General features: G+C 35.4%; 1 protein-coding gene across 2 annotated transcripts in view; it reads right to left on the bottom strand.

The window, feature by feature from the left end:
* si:ch211-186j3.6 (neural-cadherin) overlaps positions 1 to 23,537 on the bottom strand; it is a 262,973-nt gene that overhangs the window by 108,482 nt on the left and 130,954 nt on the right. For both annotated transcript variants that reach the window (XM_017419612.3, XM_025006687.2), the window contains exons 8-16: positions 20,272 to 20,444; positions 15,749 to 15,917; positions 14,933 to 15,103; positions 14,484 to 14,656; positions 12,963 to 13,130; positions 10,959 to 11,208; positions 7,383 to 7,510; positions 6,949 to 7,135; positions 2,869 to 3,012 (exon numbers count right to left, since the gene is read on the bottom strand). In XM_017419612.3, the coding sequence (XP_017275101.1) occupies positions 2,869 to 3,012; positions 6,949 to 7,135; positions 7,383 to 7,510; positions 10,959 to 11,208; positions 12,963 to 13,130; positions 14,484 to 14,656; positions 14,933 to 15,103; positions 15,749 to 15,917; positions 20,272 to 20,444 (1,563 nt within the window). The remainder of the gene's footprint in view (positions 1 to 2,868; positions 3,013 to 6,948; positions 7,136 to 7,382; positions 7,511 to 10,958; positions 11,209 to 12,962; positions 13,131 to 14,483; positions 14,657 to 14,932; positions 15,104 to 15,748; positions 15,918 to 20,271; positions 20,445 to 23,537) is intronic.

Below are 23,537 nucleotides of genomic sequence, written 5' to 3'. Positions count from 1 at the left end.
AAGGAAAAGTAGAAGACTCTGAAGACAAAAGATTCACAGCTTATTAGCAAGATGAAAGTCGAGGAAGGAGAAAAGAGAATGCTCTAATCCAGATCGTTTTGTACCGTCTGTCTGTTTTTATTCTAAATGAGACATTAGGGAATACATAAGATTGGATTCCTTCAATTCACCCTCATTGTCTTTTTTATACTTGTTTGAATTACTTAAGTATTTAGAAAACTGCTGAAACCCAAAAGGAAGAAAAAAATAAATAAAACATACAGGGAATAACAAGCACTTAAAGCAAACAAACAACTGAAGAGAAGATTTATGTTTTTCCCAGTTGTACCAATTTTAAAGTTCTTTTTTTGCATCTCCCAGGGTATTCTACTTTACTAAAACCAGGATGTGCACTAAACAGAGTATAGTGATGGTCTTACATATTGACCCCATGCTTCCCCTTCCATGTTTTACCTCCACATTGGACCCAAGCATAATCATTTCGTACCCATGTACTTACCATTGTGTATCTGTTTTTATAGTCCTTTTCCCATAAAACGTATCCCTAATGTAAACAAAAAAACAACCCTTAAAATAAACATATTTTGCTGCAACTTTGGCTCGTTCACCCAGTTTCTAAAATCTTTGGACAGTTTATTGACTCTGGCTAATAAATAGCCTTTTAACAACCTTTTTTCCAAACCAGCACTACATTCCAAAATTTATGCCTGAAGACAAGGACAAAAGTCAACTATGTAAATAAGGCAAAAGGCATCTACTGCAGATTTCATGTTTAAACTAGAGAATCATTGGTAATAGCATAATGCATTGTGCAAAGTGAAAAAACCTTATGATCTGTATGGCCATTTTCTATTAAAGAAACTGGCCTTTACACACGAAAGCATTTATCAGCATTATCATTGCGTTATGTGACACTTCTATAAATCTGTTTGCTTCTATTTAAACACTTATTTACTTGAGTGCCAGACAGCATTGAAATAATATGCACTATGAAGCAAAGGTGCTCTCTTTTAAATTGGAAAAGAAAATTACAGAGTCAGCTGCCTAATAATTACACACAAATGGTTTTATAGAGAAACTACAGATAATCTATCTTATATCAGTTTGTGACATCACATATACAAAATTATGGACATTCTATTCCTTTTCATATAAACTTAAACAACAAAAAAGCTCTGATCATTTTACTTCACCCATAGGCTTCATGTTGGAATGCCAAGACTTTACAGCTCATTTAAAACAAACAAACAAATAAGTAAACAAGCACTCATCCGGATATTTGGTGCATCAGCCAATCTTTTGTCATCTGTACAAGATCTGGAGACATAATTGCTCCTTATTCACATGTAAACATGTTTTGCCAAATTGTTACTAAATTACTATGAGATGTTTTATTAAAAATACAAACAAATTACAGTAACAAACCTTTTATATTTAGACTGTAATATACAGTGAGTTGCAAAAGTTTTCACCTTATCTGGTAATCTTTCTATTTTGGTGCCTTACAACTTGGAAGCCTACAGTTTTAAGTCGATTACAAGTTAAGGTCCTTCACAAAAGCATCCACAATGAAGCTAAATAAGGTAGAAAAGAAAAATCTTGTTTTCAGTAACATAAAAAAATATATGAAACTGAAAACTGGTGCATGCACATGTATTCACCTCACACCCTATGAAGTCAATAGTTTCTTGAGCACATTTTGCAGCAATTACAGCAACAAGTTTCTTCAATTACATCGCCACAGGTTTGGTACATCTAGCCACTCCTTCAAGTAGGATGTCAAATTCCAAATAGTTTGCCAAGTTTTTTTTTTTTTTTTCTTCAGGCAATAGCTTTTTCCTGACTACTCTTCCATAAACCTATCTTTGTGCAGTGGTTCTACAGTATAAAAGGTTACTACCCTCTCTGCAGAAGAGCTGGCCTGCTCACGGTTATCTTTGGCCTCTTAGTTGCTTCTCTAATTACTGTCCAGCTTATCCAGTGCAAGAGTTTTGGTGGATGATCTTTACAGGTAAGTTCGGTGGAATAATATTTCCATTTTCTATTAATTTCTTTAAGGAAGCTCTGTGGGATATTCATGGTTTTGATTTTTTTTTTTTTTTTTTACCCCGATTGCATTTCTTTTCAACTTTGTCCCTGACCTGTGTGGAGAGTTCCTTGGTCTTCATGTTGTTTCTTGCTTGGTGGAAGACCTTACTACTTAGAGGTGTGGAACTGGTGTTGATTCTGATGGTACTCAGAACGGGTGTATAACAACTATACTCATTCAACACTCAAGAGCCACCTGTAGGCAATCTATTTAACTAATGATGTATTTTCTGAATGTAAAGGTTGGTGGTTCAAGGCAAATATGGAGCATACATATACGCACACCACTATTCCGGTTTGTATTTGTTTGTTTTTTTGTTACAATCTTTAAAATACGTTTTGCCCCCCTTAACTACATCAATCCATAAAAAGATCAATTTAATTTCCAGGTTATAAGGCAGTAAAACTGAAATAATACCAACCTACTGTAAATAATTTCTTTGCAGTAGGTTTTCAGGGACCTTGTGAGGCACTTGACTCAATTGCTCTCTTTTACAAGTTGTGTATTTTTGGAGATGTCTGGGTTTTGTGTTTTATAGCGTTTCCTTTCAAGTAAGAGGGAGTTGGACAAAAGCAGTCAAGTTGAGAGGATTTTTTTCCTTTTGATAGAGAAAAATAAAGCAGTCTGGCACTGTGCTTTGAATAAATGTGTTTGCTTATGGATTTATAGCACCAGCCCCACCATCACTCCTACACATTACGTCTCTGTATAGTCGAATGTCAAAACACACACAGACACACACATTCACATGTACAGCTTTTTTTATTCATGCCACCTACCTTCGTCCCCATCATTGGCACTGACTGTGAGAATAGCAAAGCCTACATCAGCGTCCTCATCCACATCAACTTCATAGGATGCCTGTCCAAACATTGGCTTATTATCGTTCACATCGCTGATAAAAACACGAACATATGCTGTGTCTGAAAGAAAAAAAAAAAAGCCAAAGGCAATTAAAAACCAGAGGTTGTTCTTATTCTGTCAACTGGAACATGAACATCTGGTTTTTTTTGTTCTTTTGTTTTTTTTTTCTTTTTGTATGGGAACAATTTAGTCACTTTAGCAATGTGCACAATTAATAGTGCAAACAGAAAAGCTGGGATTCCTCATTTACACATACAATATTTAACTAATATTTTATCCTATTTGATATTGTCTCAACTATTTTAGACCGTTCTACCACAAAATGCATCTTTTTTTATCCGCAGGCTGAAGTTCAAAGCACCCTTAGGGTATCAGTGTAAGGCTATATACACTTCCTTTGATATCTATATCAAAAAGTGCATTTTTGCAATACAGCTTCGAGATGAGATTAATTATTTAAGGCAGGGTGGAAGAGTTGGAATACAGTTCATGGCACAGATAGGAAATGAATGCAGCCCTCGGAGCTATAACAAAACAAGCTTCAGATGCCAGAGCTTTGCACATGTTCAGAAGGGTGGGGAGGGGAAAAAGGACGAATGCAGGAAGTGGACGACCAGATTTAGCAGCCATCCACAGCTCATCCATGTTTTCACACATTCACCCAACTGCATCCCACAGTCTTGCTCTTCTGCAGCAGCTCTCTGTGAGTAAAGATTGTCCAATCAATGTATTTTTATTTTTTTATTGTGACAACCTTCTTCTGTCTCATTTGTGAATGCATGCTCAGATCTGCAAAGCAAAACACAGAAAATGTTCATGTGTCTTCTTTTCCCTTTTTCCCCCCAAATATCACATATGGGTTAAGTAGCTGGTCTTGGACACAAAGTTTTAAGTTTGGAGGTTTAAAACAATTTGTCAGTGTAGTTCCTAATAAAAAAAATAGTCTTAAAAAAATCTGGACTACTTAAAAAAAATCATAAATGTTTTGGTTTTCATTCACTGTTCCCAGTTTTTTTTTTAACTATTTTTTTTTCAGAGAAATTGTTTAATTCTCACTTAAACAAAAGATAAGCCCAAGATTTTACTGTCAACTCTTTGTAACACACCAGGAGATTATGTAGCTGAATTTGACTTATTTGTTCTCCATTTACAACAAATGGTAATTTAATTCCATTTTAAATAAATAGAAACTGAAGAGACAAACAATAAATCATTTATACTGGTGAAAAATCCATATGTGTGTGAGTAAGTGTTTATTTGTCCAAAGTATTTCTTAATTTGCCTGTCACACATCCTTTTATAATATCCGCAACAAAACAAATAACAGAACTCTGCTTCGCTGTAATCACTGGAGATCTTCATATTTAATTTCTCTTTAGGCTTTCACAAATGTCAAAGTGAGCTACACCAAGAGAGATCCTAATCATCTATCATCAGTCATTTAAAATACAATTACACTTTGAAAACGAATATGATGCTGTGCGACAAAAACAGAATGTTACAGTTGTGAAATAATTTAAACATATTATTTTACCTATTTAACTGAAGAATCTCCAATAATAATAATAATAATAATAATAATAATAATAATAATAATATAATAAAGTGAGAGAGAGGATGGTCCATTCTGACATCAGTTGTAACACTACGTTTAATGTACAAAGTTTGAACTTGTAGGAAACCAAGTAGCTTACACTATCATGTCAGAGTAAAACTACTCAATTAAGCTCTTCATTAACTCCAGCAGAATGCATGTTGTTTATGCCAAATAATCCCAGTGGTCTGGTTAGTGTTGGGCAAACAAAAAGTGCTTTAAGTATTTGCATATCTAAACATACGGCTGCAATAATGCCAGACTTCAGGCACAGGATGACTACAACTCTGCAGCATCATTAAAAGTTCAGAGACTGTGACTTTATCAGCTCACAGCTCCACAGAGACAAATATGAAATTTCCTCTATAAACACAGTGGAGGTCCTTGGCCCAAGTTATGAGATTTTATGGTAATATTACAGCCTGCTTGTACTTCTAATTTTAAAAGCTTTGGGGTTGTTCAGTTTCTGAAATAAATGAAGAGTTCAGCATCTAAGTTGTCACGATTGAATGACACACACACATATATATATATATATATATATATATATATATATATATATATATATATATACATATACATACACACAAACAAGTGTGTTGAGTTTGTACTAATTTCAGTTACATTTGAAGATTTTTCCCCCAACACATAACTGGATTATGTCTTTATTTACATCTTAGTTTGTTTTTAAAACTGGATTCACAATTCTGGCCTGGTTTGCTGTATTTTTTTTTCTAACACCTTTCTCCTTTCACCCATCTGTCTCAGCAGCTGTTCATTTCTTCATCCACTCTCTACTCTAGTAGAGCATGTATGAATTTCATCTGGCAGCAAATGAGAGAGAAGCAGAAAGACAGAGAAGAGAGGGAGCACAAGTGACAAACTGAAAGACGAAGATGGCCTTTGGTCTTTGAATAGAAAGATGAGCAGATGTGGAATGGAAACGGAAAGAGGAAAACACAAATCTTTGCAGCCTAATGAATATTTGGAGACTTAAACTTAGAGCTACTGTCTACTGCCCAACCCATACAGCAGCTACTGTAAAATAATCACAAGAAGTGGATTATTCAATTTAAACAAAATCAAAATACCAATAAAACACCAAGGTAACATAGAAGTCAGACATTTTTGCAGATGAAAGGAGAACCATAAAAATTGTCATAAATTAGAATTTTTTCCAAGGTGAATGAGTTTGGAACTACATTCATTTAATGTAAATGGCCTTTATCATCTGCACCATCTGAGACATACAACTAATTTATGTTGAAGCTTTTTTAATAGTGGGCTCAGTGAGTTCCGTCAGCAATCCAACATAATCAAACCTACCTTGACAATATGGTTTTAAATGCCCAAGAAATTGGAACATTAAATCTTGACATGAGTCTCTAAGGATTCTCTACAAACTCTAGTTTAGATGTAATCTGAGTTTTCATCAGCAGTGGCTTTCTGTTTGCCACTCTCCAATAAAGCTTAGACTGGTGAAGAATCTGGGCAACAGTTGTTATATAGTCTCTCCCATCTCACCTGCTGAAGCTTTAACTCCTTCAAAGAGCTCACAGGTGTCTTGGTGGCTTTCTCACTATTCTCCTTCTTGCTCAGTCACTCAGTTTGTGATGATGGTCTGCTTTTGGTAGATTTACACGTTCCATATACCTTCCAGTTTCTGATGATGGATTTACCAGAACCTCTGGGGATGTTTAGGGCCTTGAAAATTATTTTGTATATATCCCCTGACAAATTTTCAATAATCTTTTCTCTGAGTTGAATTAGGGGGTGAATGTTTATGCAATTGCTTATTTTACATCTTTTTTTATTATTTAATTGGCATTACTCTGTATTAGTGTAGCATTAGTGTACTTTTACCTCGGCCAAGGACATTTTCAGCAGAATTTGTTTTTGTTTGTTTGTTTGTTTGTTTATCTGTCAATGCACAAGATTACCCTAAAAGTTATAAAGGGGTTGCCATGAAATTTTCAGGAAATGTCAAACATGGTACAAGGAACAAGTGATTAACTTTGGTGCTGATCTCATCAAATGTCAAGGTCATGGGTAATCCTCTGCCCTAACTCTGCAACCATGTAATGTAGGAATGTCAAACTGCACAGCTGGACACCTCATGGACCAAAGATGATGCCTATTGATTTCAAGGTAATGGAGTCAACAGTCAAGGTCACAGGTGACTTCTTTGTTAAAACTTAATCTATGCTTTAGCAGGTGACCCCTTTGTTACCTCCACCAAGGTGGTTGTGTTTTCAGCCATGTTTGTTTGTCTGTGTTAGATAGATTACATAAAAACTAATAATGACAAACCATACTAAAACATCACATCACCCAGAAGCTAGCTAGAAACTGAGTTATTAAATGAACTGAAGATGAACAGTGAAGTGTTGTACTTTGTTACCAGAGTTGGGTTGTCCATGCTTGCCAGGCCGTGCTGACTCCCAGCCATCCACAGACTGAATCTCCAACAAGTATGAGCTTTTAGTTTCTCTGTCAAACACAACCTGAGTGTGGATGAAGCCCAGCTCTGGGTCGATACGAAAATACTGATGGTCTCCACTGCGATCTTCCAGCAAAGAGTAAGAAATCTGACACAAGAAGATTGATGCGGTCAAAAACATACAGAGGATCATAGGCTGAAATACAGCTAGACATCTTCAATGATAAAAAAACAAAAGAAAATTATTTTGCACCGAAATAAAAAAAAAAACTAAGACTTTACATGCCTACTGTATGACAGCTATGTACCCTTATTACTATTATTATATTATTAAAGCTCAAGTAATAATGTCTACAGGTAATTTGTTAATTTGATTACAGCCAACATGTTTTTACCTTGCCATTAAGACCTAAGTCAAGGTCGTTGGCCGAAACCTGGAAAACCAAAGTTCCTGATTCTGCTCCTTCAGTGACCGACGCCTCGTAGATGGAGGAAGTGAAAAATGGGACATTGTCATTAACATCTGAAAAAAAAGAAGGCAAGACTGTGATTAGAGCATGCTAAAATAGTTTCCATTCAACAGGATGTGAATGTGTGAAAACAAGATTAGTATTAAATTACATGTTTATGGAACAGTATTACCCATTAGAACAGAGTCAAAATGTATATCAGTATTGGTTAAATTTTTTGTGTGTGTGAAGGACAGTGTTGCACTAGAAAGTAAAAACAAAAAAAATAAATAAAGTGTATGGCCTAGTAGGCAGATAAATAGAATGTGAAGTTGGTCTGCACTGTGGTAAAGCTCATTAGCATTATACTATCACAGCAGGAAAGTTCTAGGTTAGAAACTCAGGTGGGACCTTTCTGCATGGAGTTTACATGAGTATCCTGTAAGAAGGGTGGATTTTTTTTTTTTTTATACAGGTACACTGATTTCCTCCGACAGTCCAGAAAATTGGCTCTTGATGTGCGTGTGTGAATCGTCATTTGTTTCTATGTGGCCCTGTGATGAACTGGTGACCTGTCCAGGATGCACCAGCTCCCTATGACCCTGTGCAGGATCAAGCAGGTATAGAAAAATAATGCATGAAAGTTGGATGGAAAAAGCGGTGAGATGTGAGTGTAATAGTACTTTCGGAATTATTTTAAGCTACGTAAATACAGTTTTATATGCACTTTTTTAAAAATTCAAGTTCCATGTACTTCAAAAAAATCTAGGCAGAGATGACAAAAAAAAAATTCTTCAGCCTTGTGGTCTGTCCAGCCATTTTCCTGCACCTTTTACCAGATAAAAAACAAGGGGAACAGCCATATGCTAGTTGACTACCTTCAGTTGGCAACATGGAGTGTAAAAATCGTAAATGGCAAGAGGAATTTTTCTACTGATGTGCTGTGTCTTCTCCACCACCTCCTACACACAGAAAATTATAATGCGGCACCCTGACAAGCTCTCAATTATGCATTTGCAGACATTTCTCATGACACTTGTCTTCAAGCCAAACTTCTTAGGGCTTCTCATAAAGTAGACATGCTGTCAAGCTTTCTTGACCACATCATTTGCATGATGAGGCCATGCAAAGTCTTCTGTGATGTGCACACCAAGTGGCATGAAGTTGTGCTCCTTTGACTTTACCATCGCAGGAGTGGATGGGCCAGTATCCTATCCCAGCCTGTATCTAACAGTCCAATATTATCTCTTGGGTTTGTGCTGTTAAATTGTAACGTCTAGCTGCCAGACTTAAATTAAGAATGCTCAACAGGTCAATCTGAAATTAGTTAACAACTTGTGTAAAATAAATATATTTAAAACCACATTTGACATTCAACAAACAATAAATTAGTAAACAAAGTGCAGTGCTACTTCCTCTTTAAAAACAAACAAACAGAATTTTTTTAAAATTTTGTTTTAAATGATCACAAATGATCAATGAAGACTAGTCTTTAATTTTAATTTTAGAAATCACAGTTTTTTGTTGCAGGACCTGTATGTCATTGACTTTCAGAACAGTTCAGTCTGACCCAAGATGCTTCCAGATCTTGGTAGCATCAGGACAAGAATCAGAGTGAACACTAAGCCAAGCAACAATGGCCACAAAATATCCTTCTTTAAAATCTGTTGAATTTCACTGAACAAGTGGAAGGAGAGACTGTTAAATGCTGCATACAGTTAAAGCAGATAGTAATAAAGACCAATGGGACACAACATAAAATAAGATTTACAGAACAGTAAAAGTCAAATTTTAACAAAGCTGATTTAAGTCCAAAAGTATTACTGAATTTGCTCAAAAAGTGCCACAGATTAGCTGTAATGCTGCTCCATGTGCCTTTTTTATCCTTCCCTGTCTTCTCAGCAAATGTCTTAATCTATGAATAAAAAATTAGGTCTTAAATCCATTACAGACCTCCCCTTCTTTCCTTAACATAACTGCCTCTAGAGAAGTCAAAGAGCTTTCTTATTAAGACAGATAACTATACAGGGACACTGAGCCAGGAGAGGGTCTGTGAGAATTAATATTTCTCACTGGATTTAAAACAAATTTAAAAAGGAATGGGGTATGTCTGAGTTGTCTGGGTATGTGCATGTGTCTATGGTGAAACAGAACTACCTACGTGCAAACAAATGTGAGGCATTTGCAGATGAAGCAAGGTCGTAACTAACAAACACCAACTTATTGAGCTGTAATAAAAATATAACCCCGATTACTGCCGGTGAAGAACCTGAACACACAGGTATATGACCTGACTGATTCTAGTTTTCATTTCTTCTTCTTTTTTTTTTTTTTTGCTTTACAGCAAAAGTCACCGAAGCAACTAATCATGACAATTTCATTATTCCATTTTTTTTTATCAAACTGTTAACTCCTCCATTTTTGTATAAAAAAAATCTTTCACCATTCTTTCAGTCACAAGACATTTCAAGTATTTATGTTTTTGCCTGTACTGTGTTTTATATCCCTCCACGCAGTTGTTTTTAAATCTGACTTTGGCATCTGTTTTCTTTGACCAATACCATGATACATGTGCTTTCAGACAAATGGCCTCATATTGACTTCAAGTACCCTGTAACCTGTTACAAATTTTACTGTACAGCAGATTTTTTTTTATCTAACCGTACTGATTTCTGTACTAAGCATTTCTGCATATACTATGGAAAAATACCTTAATTTAAAATATCCATATTGTAAAAACTTATGTTCAATAGAAAACTAGTCTTGTTTCTTATTGTTTTTGTCCAAACATCCCTGCAATTGAAGAAACATTTGTACATTTGTTCTGATTGCAGATGGTTAAGGATATTGATACCAACAGCTTCAACTTTTTCTTAACAACAACCAATCAACTCCTGAACAAAATTTGGTGAATGAGCCAGTTTTGAAAGCTATGAGAATACAGCTGTACAAAAATGTAAAAGTAAATAACACATATAAAACTCAAGCCCATGTTGCAAGACAACAATAAAAGCAATCTTAATTGAAATAGTGCACTGGTTACCAACTTATTTTTTTTGTGCTTCTCTATAGAACATGGAGTTTGATTTAGAATCTTGAATTTGATTGAGAAAAAATGAATGTGTCCACAAGATTTGCTGCTTCAAATGCACTATTCATGCTGATTGTATACAGTTGTGAATACTTTCTAATATATATTTAAAGCCATGTAGTTAAATAAAACTCACAAGGAAATAACCCCACAACAAATAAACAAATTTATGTATGTAGAAGCAATGTTTTCTGGACCTCAGCCTTATAGTTTTGACTGATTTTAATAAATTCTTATTTTGTCTGTGTGCATGTGTAATGTTCTCAAAGCCTGCATGGTAAAAACCTTGTGACCTATTGAAAATTTCAACAACTCTTTTGTGTTTATATATAGTCACAATTCATAATCAAAAGCATCAATACACAAAGGAAAACTTATTACATTTGGGAAATAGTAAAATTCATATAAAAGGAACATTTATAAAAGCTTACCAGTCACATTGACATAAACTGTGGTGAAGGCAGCCAATGGTACAGCAGCAACATTTTGAGCTCGAACTCGCAGAATGAAATTCCTGGTGGTCTCGTAGTCCAGGGGCTCTGCCACCAAAATGGAGGCTGACCCATCCTCTCGGTTGGGGGTCAAGTAGAAGCGAACAGGCATGTTAGTCTCTGGGACCATCCCATCTTCCAAATTGTAAGTTACCCTTGGATCTCCAAGAGGGGAGGTGGCTTTGATGGTCTTTTTGGAACACATACAAGAATAGAAGGCAAAAGAAAATATCAGCTTTCAGTAGTTTAATCTACCTATGATACACAATACTGTTCAAATGAAACTGCTTAAGGGAACACCCAGAGCTATCAAAAGATAAATTTGATATTATTAACTTTGTGAAAAAAAGTTAGTATTTAAGGAAGTTTTATCATCTGACCTATTAAATCACACAAATGAACCTAAAATATACCTTTGTCTTGTATAAATTCATCATTATAATGTATGTTGTTGTTTAGGTTATGGAGTAATTGAAATAAATGAAAATACCAAATTTTTAAACTACTATTCATTTGCATTTAACAGAATCTCTACATGTTACAATTACTAATTGTGAGAGCTGGAAAATGTTCAGTGCCAGCAGTGACCCTCAGGACAGGAACACAAATGTAAAATGTTTCTGCAGAGCTAAAACTGAAGTGTGCATCATAAATAGTTAAAAAGAATCTGCCCGAATGGAAAAGGAAAATGTTTTATAGCCTATAATAAAGAACAGTAAAAACACAAAGTTTGGTGGTGTTTCACACAAGCAGCCAACTGATATCTTGTGAGATCAAACAGAGATACATCTTGATGTTTTTATTCTAAACCAATTAAAGAGGAGGTATTCAACATATGATGCCAATTAAAATTAAAAATGGGATTGATGCAGCTTGCTTATAGGTGACCTAAATGTAGCCATTCAACTTACAAATGATAATAATGAAACATCTTTTGAAGCCCAGAGACCTGATAAACATCTCAAACCACTTTGTGTGCTGATTTAGGCCATAAAAACCTCAAATGTTCGTGGTGGAGAAATTACAATCAACTGAGAGTCATTGCATCTCTCCATAATAGTCAAATCAACTCTGAACTACCACTTCGATTAATGCAACCGTGGGGACCATGCTCTTTCCTTCTCTCTTTATCAGCAACTCTCCAAAACACAATAAAGTGCACACATTCCCATATAAATGACTTTCCTCTGTCTTCATTCTCATCCTGTGAGTTCACATATTCATCAGCCACTCTAATGGACTGTATTGCTTTCACGAGAGTCTTCGAAAATACTGTTAAGGGTCCTAGTGTTGTGAAAGAGGAGCTGCATATCAATGATGAAAAGAAGTAGATGTGATACGTTTGGTCCACACAAGGAACCAATCGATTGATTTTGGAGTGTTTTTAATGAGGGCATTTGTCTGTAGCTCCCTCGTCATCCTATATATTGCTGTTCAGTGCTGATTAAAATTGTCTGAACCTTTTAAAAATACATCAAGCTATGGTATAATATAAAACAGACTGCTGCTCTTTTCTTAAGATGGACTCTGGAGCAGGCAGTTAGTTAAAAGGGAGAACGAACACCTGGCTGGAAAAGAGCTGAAGATGTAGCAGTGCCACAGAATGGGTTTTTCCTGGACTCCAAAATATCAAACCGTTATTATTATTATTATTATTATTCAAATTTAACATAAAGAAAATAACTTCTGTGCATTTTTAAATACAAACACGAAGAATTTCTGTTAAACTAATTGACAGTGCATCTTGTTGCACATCACATTTAATTTTACTGTTCTTTTTCTGTCAGACATTTAAAAAAAAAAACAATTTTGTTTATTTTTGATCACTGTAAAACGCTTTGACTATTTTCAAGCATGAGCAGCTGTTCTTGTGTTTTCCTGGAACACACACATGTATTTGTGTATTCTTTCTGCGCCAGCAATCGCATCTTCAGGCCAACATACCACGATGGGTGTGTCTCGAACAGTGTTTTCTGGTATGACTACGCCGTAAGTATCTTCTTCCCACTGTGGAGGCTGGTTCTTCACATTGGTGATGGTGACAGCCAGCTCTACAGAACTGCTCATGTTCCCTCCATCTGTAGCCACAATTTCCCTTGTGATGTAGGTTCTCTGTGTCACAAAAAACAACAAAAGAACAGAGAGAGAGAGAAAAAGATTGCTTAATTGTGTGTCCTTCTGTTGTTAATTATGGGATAAAACATAGTGCACTTAGATCACACAGATTTAATAAGCCACCCAGTTTGTTTATTTTGTCCCATCTCAGATTAAATTGACTTTAGAGTCAATATAGGTAAAAATAATGAATAAATTGAAAGGCTTAGCTCACTGTGCAGTAAAAACCGGAAAAAATAATTAGCTTTATCCACTACAGTTGCAGGAAATAATATTTATGAAAAGTTAAGTTTTTTTCCTTATCTTTGTAAGGCTTTTTATTTTCTATATTAAAAAAATTGACTAAGCATTAATTTCAGAACATTTAAAGATTTCAATTTCATAGATTTTGAGATCCAATCACTCATCTATTGATTGTTTTTACCCACTTTTCTGAGCAGGGTCATGGAAAGATGGTACCCATCTCCAGCGGTCATTGGGAGAAAGACAGGGCAGACCCTGGACAGGTCACCGGTTTATCACAGGGCTGAGTTTGGGATCAATTTTATATTCTGTTATTCTGTTATTTTGATCTTCGTTCTTACAAAATTTGAATACAAATAATATCCAGATTACAAAAAGATACAGCAGTGCAAATTAGTCTGTTACACTCTAAGAAACTGTATGCATTAGGAGAAAACAAAACCACAACTTTATTTTAAGAGAAAGTACAGACAAACTGATAAATTTTAACAGGAGATACAGTGTTGAGCATTCAAATATTCAATCCTCTTGGTGCTGGAAAAGGTTAAGTTGTGGAGTCACAGACTACTTGGCAATCATTACATGGCAATTTGCTCTATTTCTGTTAAATGTTGCCAATGAGATTGATTTTTCCATGCTGATAGTGAAGCAAGTGACAATAAAGTGAGATGAATATCAGACTCTCCTAGAAGCAGAGAAAAGGCATCAGTAAACACTGAATCCCATGCGTATGCAGGCTGCATATCTGTTTCTGTCTTTTTGATTGGTTTCCTCTCACTGTCAACAAGTGCTCAAACAGACATTCTTATTTTTATGGCAATATATCAACAACAAGTCATATATTTTAGTGGCAAGTCCATGAGCTGGACTGTGGAGGAATTTAATGTCAAGTGACTTCATAACCATGATTAACTCAAAAAACATTGAGTCATTTTTAAAATCTTTAACTTCAAATTATTCTGAAATATTTACATAGTTTTTTTGTTTAAATGTAAATGCAATACTTAAAACATGACAAACTTCATAATGAAAGCTTTTTAGTTAGGAAGAAGATGGCGTCCAAAGCATTGTTTAAATTGAATCTGTTTGAGCATAGAAAGTATATACCTGTGAGATGGGCTGGTTGACGTACACCCAACCCGTCAGTGGGTTGACCCTGAGGTACTCCGGCTGCTCATTGGACATACTGTACGTAATGGCTGCATTGGTGCCAAAGTCATCATCGTGTGCAGCCACCCGCAAGAAACTAATTCCAATCTTGGTGTCCTCACGTAGGAAGTCTATGAGAGAACAGGAAGTAGTATGCTTGCTTTAACACTTCAATTGTTCTGTGAGGATTTAGATAAAAGGGTTTTACTCTGATTATTTTTTAGTACATTAAGCAGCAAGCATGGAAGAAAAACAACTGACAGAAAACATGACAACTCAAGTTTGAATATAAAACTCAGTTACAATGTCAAGATAAATTTCAATATGACTTCAAAAGACGAATAAATCTGTTTTAAAGGGGTGCATGTCTTGCTCCACATTATTTATTTCACACAGTATTTACTCACACTCATATCGAATGTTCTCAAACTTGGGGCTGTTGTCGTTCTGGTCTAGGATGAGAATGTTAAGCTGACAAATACCAATCAGGGGGTCAGTTGCCTGGTCTGTGGCAGTCACTGTAACTGCATACTCCCGTTGGCGTTCACGGTCAAATTTCCTGGCAGTCACTATTGCTCCTGTGAAGACCAACATAATAAAGCTGACCAGGCAGCCATATCATATCAAACAATAATCTGACTCTTATCCCAGAATATTGCAATTTAATACTAAAATGATCTTACCATAGATTTTATTTATATATATATATATATATATATATATATACATACACACACATACATACATACACACAGAAATGTGTTTCTTTTTTAGGAGATTATTTTAGTGAGGTAATAATAAACATATTTGCATTTACTCCAATGAAAACAGCAGTAGCTAGTGCAGTGTTTTGTTTTGTTTTTTTATTGTTTTTTTTGTGCCTTTATAAACAAGACTTTAATACAGCTAAGGTACTGTATTATTTAACGAGCTCTGCATTATTGCTATTTATGTCTAAATTAGATTTTAAAAAATGGGTTAGACTAAAAATATGTCAAATATGTAACATTGAGCAAAATCCTTTAGTTTCTGGCGTGTAATTTGAAGCCAAGAAACTGTCCAGGAAGTCTTGAACTTTGAATTAATTTAACAAACTCTCTTAGCCAAATGTGCTTCATTGTTCAAAACATGACAAATATGCTGAAGAGAAATAAGTCTGTAAGTGATTTATTAAAAGTGATAAAATTATCTCTTTATGTTCAAGTATTGGTGTGTTTCATTACCAGTATCTGGATGGATACTGAAAGCAGGCACAGTGGAGTCTTTGTGCATGAAGCCATATGTGACCCTGCCATTGGAGCCTTCATCTGCATCCACAGCATGAACCTGCAGAACGAATGTCCCTGCTGGCTGGTTTTCCAGGACTGACGTGCTCTCTCTGTACTGCTGACACTGAGGAGAATGGGAGAGGCAGACAGAAGAGTTGGGGGGGAAGATGAGTCCACGGCACAGTAAGAATGCAGAAACTGAAGATTAAAAATTATTTTCTGTCAAAGCAGTAAGCAGGAATGTGAGCGAGATATGGCTATGTTATGTTAGAAAGACAGGTTTGGGAGAATGCTTCATATCTTTTGCTGTCAAGACAAACTGTGCAACACTGAAAGTGATATGCAAATTCAAAAAGTGAAAAGATTATATCTACACAGTTGCCAGTTCGTAAATGTGTTAGTTTTGAAACACTTATTACTATTCAATAATTTTATAGCCAATATTGGGATGCTTGAATGTAGACACATGTTACAGAACTTGTTGGAGTCTAAACAGGTGGCTTTGTTTTGACATTGAATTTTTAAAATTATTATCTCTGCATTTACCCAGTTGTAGTTTGGTTGACAATTTACTAAACTTGTTTAAATAACACAACTTAAGGTAAAAAAAAAGTTCTTAGTGATTTAATGACATGGTATTGTAGTGACTTTTTAAAGAAAAAAATAAAGGATTGAAGACTGTACCAGCTTAGTACCTGGTTTAAATTGGTCAAACAGGAATAAGAGAGATGTATTCAGTGGTTTTAATTCTTGGCGTGATAGGCAGCTGTTTCAGGTTTGATTTCTCACTTGCTCTCTCCACAGAATCATCATTTTTCTTCCTGGTCTCTAATCTTTCTCTTTTAGTCCTTGTGTATCAACTTTTTTGTACTTCACTGAAGTATTTGTGTTCTACAGAGTTAGGGGAGATGAGAGAGTCTCTCCATACTGCTCTTGATGTCTCCCCTTGACACCACCTAGTTTTCAAATCCTCTTATGTTCCCTTTACTTTGTCTCTCTTTATAGCTTAGCCATAGTCTTTGCCACAAGCACTTTTTGATATTGCTTTAAGCTTCCTGTAGATTAATAAGAGAGTTGGGAGAAGTTATGCAAGTGTAGATGCAGACATGTTGTTATCCAGAAGGGTCAAAGGGAGTGCAATGGGATACAGGCCTTTTAATGTAAAACGCCTTGTTCTAAGACACTTTGCATGAAAAAACAAAACGTTAATACAAAACAAAATGGCTATTTATTGTGTCAGTTTCACCAGAGTCATGTACAATTATGAATGTTATAGCTAATTTATGACTGAACAAATAAAACTAATACCACAATAAATACATATTTAGGGAAATAAAATAAGTATATTCACCAATAGGATTTCGGCAAACTAAATATGTTTCTCTAATACCTGCTTGTCTTTTATATTTATTAAAAGATTTTGGGTGAAATGTGAGAAGATGTGGTAGGAAGAACATCTGTCCTTAGTTCAGTGTAGCCAACATGTCCCGAAAGCAGAAAGGCTGGATAAAGACACTGTGATTAGGTACTGTACAAACCTAAAAGAAAGTTTCCTAAAAGCCGACTTCAGCATACTGACCAAAGCTGTTGGCTGACTAGCTAGTAGTTTGTTGTTTTCTTTTTAAAGTCATTTTGATCTAGAATATATTGTTTAGCTTTCAAGACGATAGTCTATAACGGATGCTTTTGTGCCTTTTCTTTACAGCACAACAGGAGTTTTATGTCTCAGGCTTTTTTTATGCCTAAAAACCCCTTGAAATTAAATCACTTTACTACTGAATAAAAACTACAATTTGAAATGCTTAGATGCACCAGTGATATCAATGACGTTTTTTTAACTTTATATATGCCACACACAGGTGTTGCAGTTGAATTGTTTATTTTTCTTACTTGCATTTGTGCAGCAGAAAGCCTTTGGCACTGCCTTTTTATCCAGATCTGCCTGTTGATTGTTTCTGTTATTTCAGAGAGCACTGCTGCGGATGTTCAAGGCCCAGTCAGAACTTCAGGCAACATGCTTTAATTTTGCGAGTCTACCAGCCATGACCTCCATTCTGCTTCACAACTTCCTGGTATTTGGTAAGCCTCCTCTCAAGAGCCTCCTCGTGAGGCTAAAGGTTAATAATAAATGTAATCAGTGCTAGTGTGTCTGTAGTCTTGCTGGCACTGGGAAAAGCAGAAACCTGCTGTATCTAAGTAATCACTCCCCATCCATGAGAGCCTCTTACTCTCACTGTCTTGGTCTACTGATCTTGTCCTGAGCTCCTGGGAGACTACGGTATGTTGTGAGACTTGGCATCAAAACAAGATAAAGGGGCCTTTCTGCTCGAGAGTTCTGCTGCGGATTTCCAGGAAATATAAACTAATCTGGGATGTCTTCACTAAGAAATCCAGACTCTGCATTCTTCTTTTTTTTACAATACTTCCTTTTTCTCTTACTCAAATTATTTTAAACATCTGAAGTATTTTTTACTTCAGTTGTGATTATTTTCATTGTTCAAATTGCATAGTTTTATCTGAAAATGGAATAAGGGGTGGATCTGTAGGCTATCAATTTCAATCAGTATTAACAGAAACACAAGAATTAATCAATATCTGGAGCAGGACTCAAACAAATGGCTCCCGAGAGAGACAACTGATCTTAAGATTCAGGATACTGTTTTTCAAACTTTAGATTGCAGAAATGTCTTGTTGTGTGAATAGTGTCACCTATTACGCAGAGACACAGTCATGTATTGATGTTTTTTCACCACTTAGCTGATATGTGCCAGGTTGCCAGTAAATGTGCAAATACACACATGTGCTGTACATCTTCCCTTTAACATAAAGCAACATTCTAGTTCCTTTTGACAATCGGATAGCTCACATTTTAAAGTAAAGATTTTCTGAAACAAAAAGAATGAACTGAATTTGAATTAGATGTTTTTTTTTCAAATTTTTTATGTGTTCACAATAATATCTAAGGTATTGTCAGTCTTTTTTTCTGCTTAAGTGAGACAGTGTGGAGTACTTTTGAGTAGACAGTCTCTTACCTGCAGTAGATTAAAAGTCTCATGGAGGAGTCAAGCTAACAGTTACTACAAGTAAAGCCAATTTGAAAGTTCATTTACAATCTAAAACAGCACAAATCATTTTTTTATAAATAGTTAAAGTTTAAATTATGTTGATGAATTTTACATTACATCACTGTTACATCAGTCTGCATATGTGTTATCAAATGATGTTTCATGGTACAATGTTCCAACTTGATGTCTGACATCTGATTGAGTCTGCTACCAGTAAGACACTAACTACTCATAAATCCTCACAAGACCACTTCAAAAAAACTGAAGAACTTCTTTAAGGTCTTACATTTAAAGAGCACATGAAAACTTGTGGTTAAAGATCCATTCATCATCTTCTTGTACCTTTATTATGTTGTCTGCTTCTCAGTTTCTCTCTGCTCAGACATGAAGCAGAAAGGGAAACACTTGCTGTTTCACTTCCTCCCCATGAGAGAGTGAGCAAGCTTTACTCAGGAAGCCCACCCCTCCTTAATCTTGGCATGTGATACCTCTAGGGGCTGAAAAGTCACCTCATTTAAAATTGAAACATGGCAAGAAAAAAGCTGGTGAAGATGTAGCTCTTCTAGAGTGGGCCGGTCGGGATTTCTTCCACATCCCTTAAAGCCTTAATTAAAAGACCAAGATGATGTAGGAGTGAGATGCAAGAGAAGGGATGAGGGTCAAGCTCACTAATCGCTTCTCCAGAGGGGAGAGGTACAGGCTAATGAAAAGAGAAGATAGAAAGACAAAGACATGGATACAAAGAAATAATGTAGGAGAACGGAATGGAAAAGATGGGCAGGAACAGAAAACTTGAGGAAATAAAAAATAGTCTCAGACTGAGATATATTGACATAAAATAGGCATAAAACTGCAAGTGTTAAACAGATTTTCTGGCCCTGTTTGCACTACTCCAAATATTTTATTTTTTTTTAAGAAACAGATTTTCTGTTGCATTTGCAACCTCCAGTCACACACAAACTGAGTTTCTGGCAAAAAAAGGAAAACATTTAAACACTTTTCAAAGTGGAGATTTTTATAAAAAAAACTTTGGTTCTGGTATATTTGTGTAAAACTGAAATGCAGAGGTTTTGAGCAACAATATCATAGCAAAATATTTACTACATATGCTACTAACCAAAACAAAAAGAAAACATTGGAGCCGTTATTACTTTTTTGTATGCGTATTGCTTTATCCTGATTCTGCTGCCATATTAACTAACGAAGGAAGCATAAACACAAACAATAATAATATTTGAAGTAAGTCTTAGCTCAGTTTATGCTTTTTTACTACTATTTTCATGAACAAAAAAGGATATCCATTTAAATGAATGACAAATATTCTGCTTTCTTTTGAGTAGTGTAGACAGGGCCTCTAAGCCATGCATACAATATAGTCAAGGCTCAACAATATTCAATGACTGCACTTCTTACCTTCTCAAAGACAGGCTTGTTGTTGTTCACATCATCCACTCCAACAATGACCTGGGCTGTGGATGACAATGCCTGAGGTCCGCCTGAGGCATTATCATCAGTGGCGGTAACATTAAGGACATATTCAACACCCTGCAGGCGAGGTGGTGGGCTGGAGCGCAGGCGAATCAAACCTGCAGGCAAACAAAACAATAACAATATTTAAACACTGTCAGTCCTTGTTGATATCATCTTTATATAACAATATAGCAATATGTTTATCTTTTAAATATGAAATAAAAAGTATATTCAAACCCCAAAATGTGGGATTCATAAGCAAGTTAAAACTACCTGAATAGTAGTATAATTGGTTAGCCATCATGTCTTGATGTGTATTGATTTTATGTCAATTGTTTATATACTCAAATTATTATTTAGTGAAGGTACAACTATGATTAAACAGCTGAGGTTGTATGTAGCACATTAAAGAGTCAAACCATAGGAGCATTCACACAGCAAGTCATTTTCTTGTGACAGGGCTGTATGACACACACAGTGAAATATCTGATCGTAAGTGAACATGTGTTGACACAAGTGACACTGACAAAAGCCAAATCAATACGGCCAGTCGACTGAGTTAAAGCATCAGGCCCTCTGGTGTTGTCCCAGTCAGGAGCGATGAGTATTTGTGGTTCAAGGAGGGACAGCAGTGCTTGTACAGAATATTTCTGGGCCAAAGCAGACAACCACTTTAATCAGATTATCATTAGTGAGTTCTGCCAAGATGTAGATAACAACATTTTTGTCAAGTTTCTATTCACGTGGGAAATAAATAAATAAACCATTTATAAATAGTCAGTCTAGTTTATTAGTATTGCATTATAATGAAAGAGGCATTTTTAAAGTGCACTATTTGCAGATTAGGGTTTTGTTAGGGTATTTTAACACTACATTAGAAGTTTACCAATGTAATTAATATCAATATTAATATCAAAACAGGAAATATAAAAATCCCTCAAGGTTAGACCAACTGTTTTAGATAGAAAAAAACAAAAAAACAACTACTGTTTATCATCTTTATCATTATCTTCTATTATTATTATATAATGTAAAAGTGTAGAAGAACAAAGTTACTCAGGGTCAGTTTATTTATTTATTTATTTATTTATTCTAATTTTATTATCTTACCATTTTTCTCGTGTAGAGTCTACAGTAAATGACGGGAAATCTACAATATATTTGTAAAAGATAAAGATCACATATTTAAATTAAGCCAGAATCATTTTCATATAAAGAATAGTTTATTTTTCAGCAAATTAGGGTTGTTACAATGTTTGTTTTATTGTTGCACTGACAGGTTGGGCTTAGTTGGACAGCTGAATATTCTTTTGTAATATAATAATTATTTTAGGTTTTCAACTTTTTCCAAACAAAAAAAAAAAATAAAAAAAATAAGGAAAGGAAAACACATCAATACTTTGTGTCAAAATACACGCACAATGTTAGCTTTAGAGCTGAAATTAAGTGCCTATTAAGTTCAAATAAAGTGTAAAAGCTTTGTTTGGCTCTTGGTTTCTGATAAAGTTCTCTTCTGAAATGCCAAAATGCACAATTTATGTCAAAAAGTGAGATTTTGAACTTGGATTTTACTGCCATTTTTCTACTTGTGTAAATTGAGGGGAAGATGCATTCTTTATGAACTATGAATATGAAATCTACAGAGGGAGGTCCTGCAATAATCACCATAACATGTTAAGAACAAAATCAAACAGCCAACAGCTATATGTTTTCTTTGAACAGTTAAAGAAGGAGCCATCATTTATTCTGTAAATGTAATGAGACAAACCAAACCAAGAAGATGAAAGCAGCTACTGTGGGACTACTTCAGTTTTTGGCTCTAATACATTCATCATTAATTATGACTTTGCAACAAATGAATATTTGAATTGATTACTATTCCTTTTTGCCAGTGTCCTTATGGTATTTCATTTCATCCCATTTTCCGGACCAACTCTGTTAGCCTGCTGTAGGCATCTCATCTGCATCCCACTCTCAGCTTTGAATGACTCCCCTCCACTCTGTATGCATCTCATCATGTGCGGCTTTGTTTACCCTGTCCGTGTGTGTTTGTATAAAAGTGTGTGGGCCCAAAGTGTGGACACGTTTATTACATCCTCCTTATCTTCAGAGACAGGAGCAGGTGCTGCTGCTGTCATGTGCCCATTAGATTGCTGTTTTACAAGAGACCCTGAAATTATAAAAATGTGCACTATGCATGTATGTGCACTATTCATCCTTCTATCTCTGTTTACCAGACTGAGAGGAACGATGTGACAGATTGCAGTCAAAAGTCGCATGATGATTATTTCTTTTATTTTGTTTTGTGTGTATCTTTATGTGGTACCTGATCACAACAAATCCACCTGCATAAGAGTAGACCAAAGAGAATTGTGTTATTTGTAAAAGTCTTTGAATAAATGATAAAACTGATAAACAAAAGAGTGAAATGCTTGTTTTTTGTTAATGTCATACATGATTTTTGAAGCGCTAAATTTTTGAACTACACTTGTAAAAATAATTTCCATTCATTCCACTTCTGTTGATGTGTACTGTTGCAAAAGCTCTTTTGAAAAGTTGCTGTAAAGGGAGTTATATTAAAGGGGGTTTCTGCCACAAAATGTTTGACAAAAATGATTGGTTCCATGACCTTGCCGTTTGTTTTAAAAGGCATGTGTGTGTGTGTTTGTGTGTGTGTGTGTGTGTGAAACTGGCAGACACCTTAGTATATAAATCAGAATTCACAAAACAGACATATCATTTAAGAGCTGTTATTTATGAGGTTAATGTAAAGTTCAACAAAGTAATCAGTAATGGAGGCAGGTAACTTGCATAATAACTTGTATAATTGGTTTTGATTCTGAAGCCTTTTTAAAGGAACAATAGATTGCCAGATTACCAGATTGCCAAAGTCTAGATCATTGATAGAAAATCACCTAGATATGCTCAGCTGTTTTACATTTTACAGTTTGTTTAGCACAACAGATTCAATTTTCACAGCATTCTACACTGAGAACATTGCATTCTGCTGGTTCAGTATTTAAACTTGTTTTTAAAACGTTTTTTTGCTCTTGTGCTGAGGGTTTGTTCTTGTGCTGCCAAGATTAGTGCCTCTGTGTTGTCCTTCAGTCCAGCCCTCTAGCCACTGGTAGGATTTCTCAATATCAGCAACTTCCTCAATCTGCCGGTGGTACGTCTTTCCATGACGGTTTTTCCACGTTGGGTTTCTG

The sequence above is a fragment of the Kryptolebias marmoratus genome, linkage group LG15, assembly GCF_001649575.2.
Source record: "Kryptolebias marmoratus isolate JLee-2015 linkage group LG15, ASM164957v2, whole genome shotgun sequence".
Taxonomy (NCBI): Eukaryota; Metazoa; Chordata; class Actinopteri; order Cyprinodontiformes; family Rivulidae; genus Kryptolebias; species Kryptolebias marmoratus.
The sequence above is the reverse complement of the archived record's forward strand: the minus strand, read 5'-3'. Positions and strand labels throughout refer to the sequence as shown.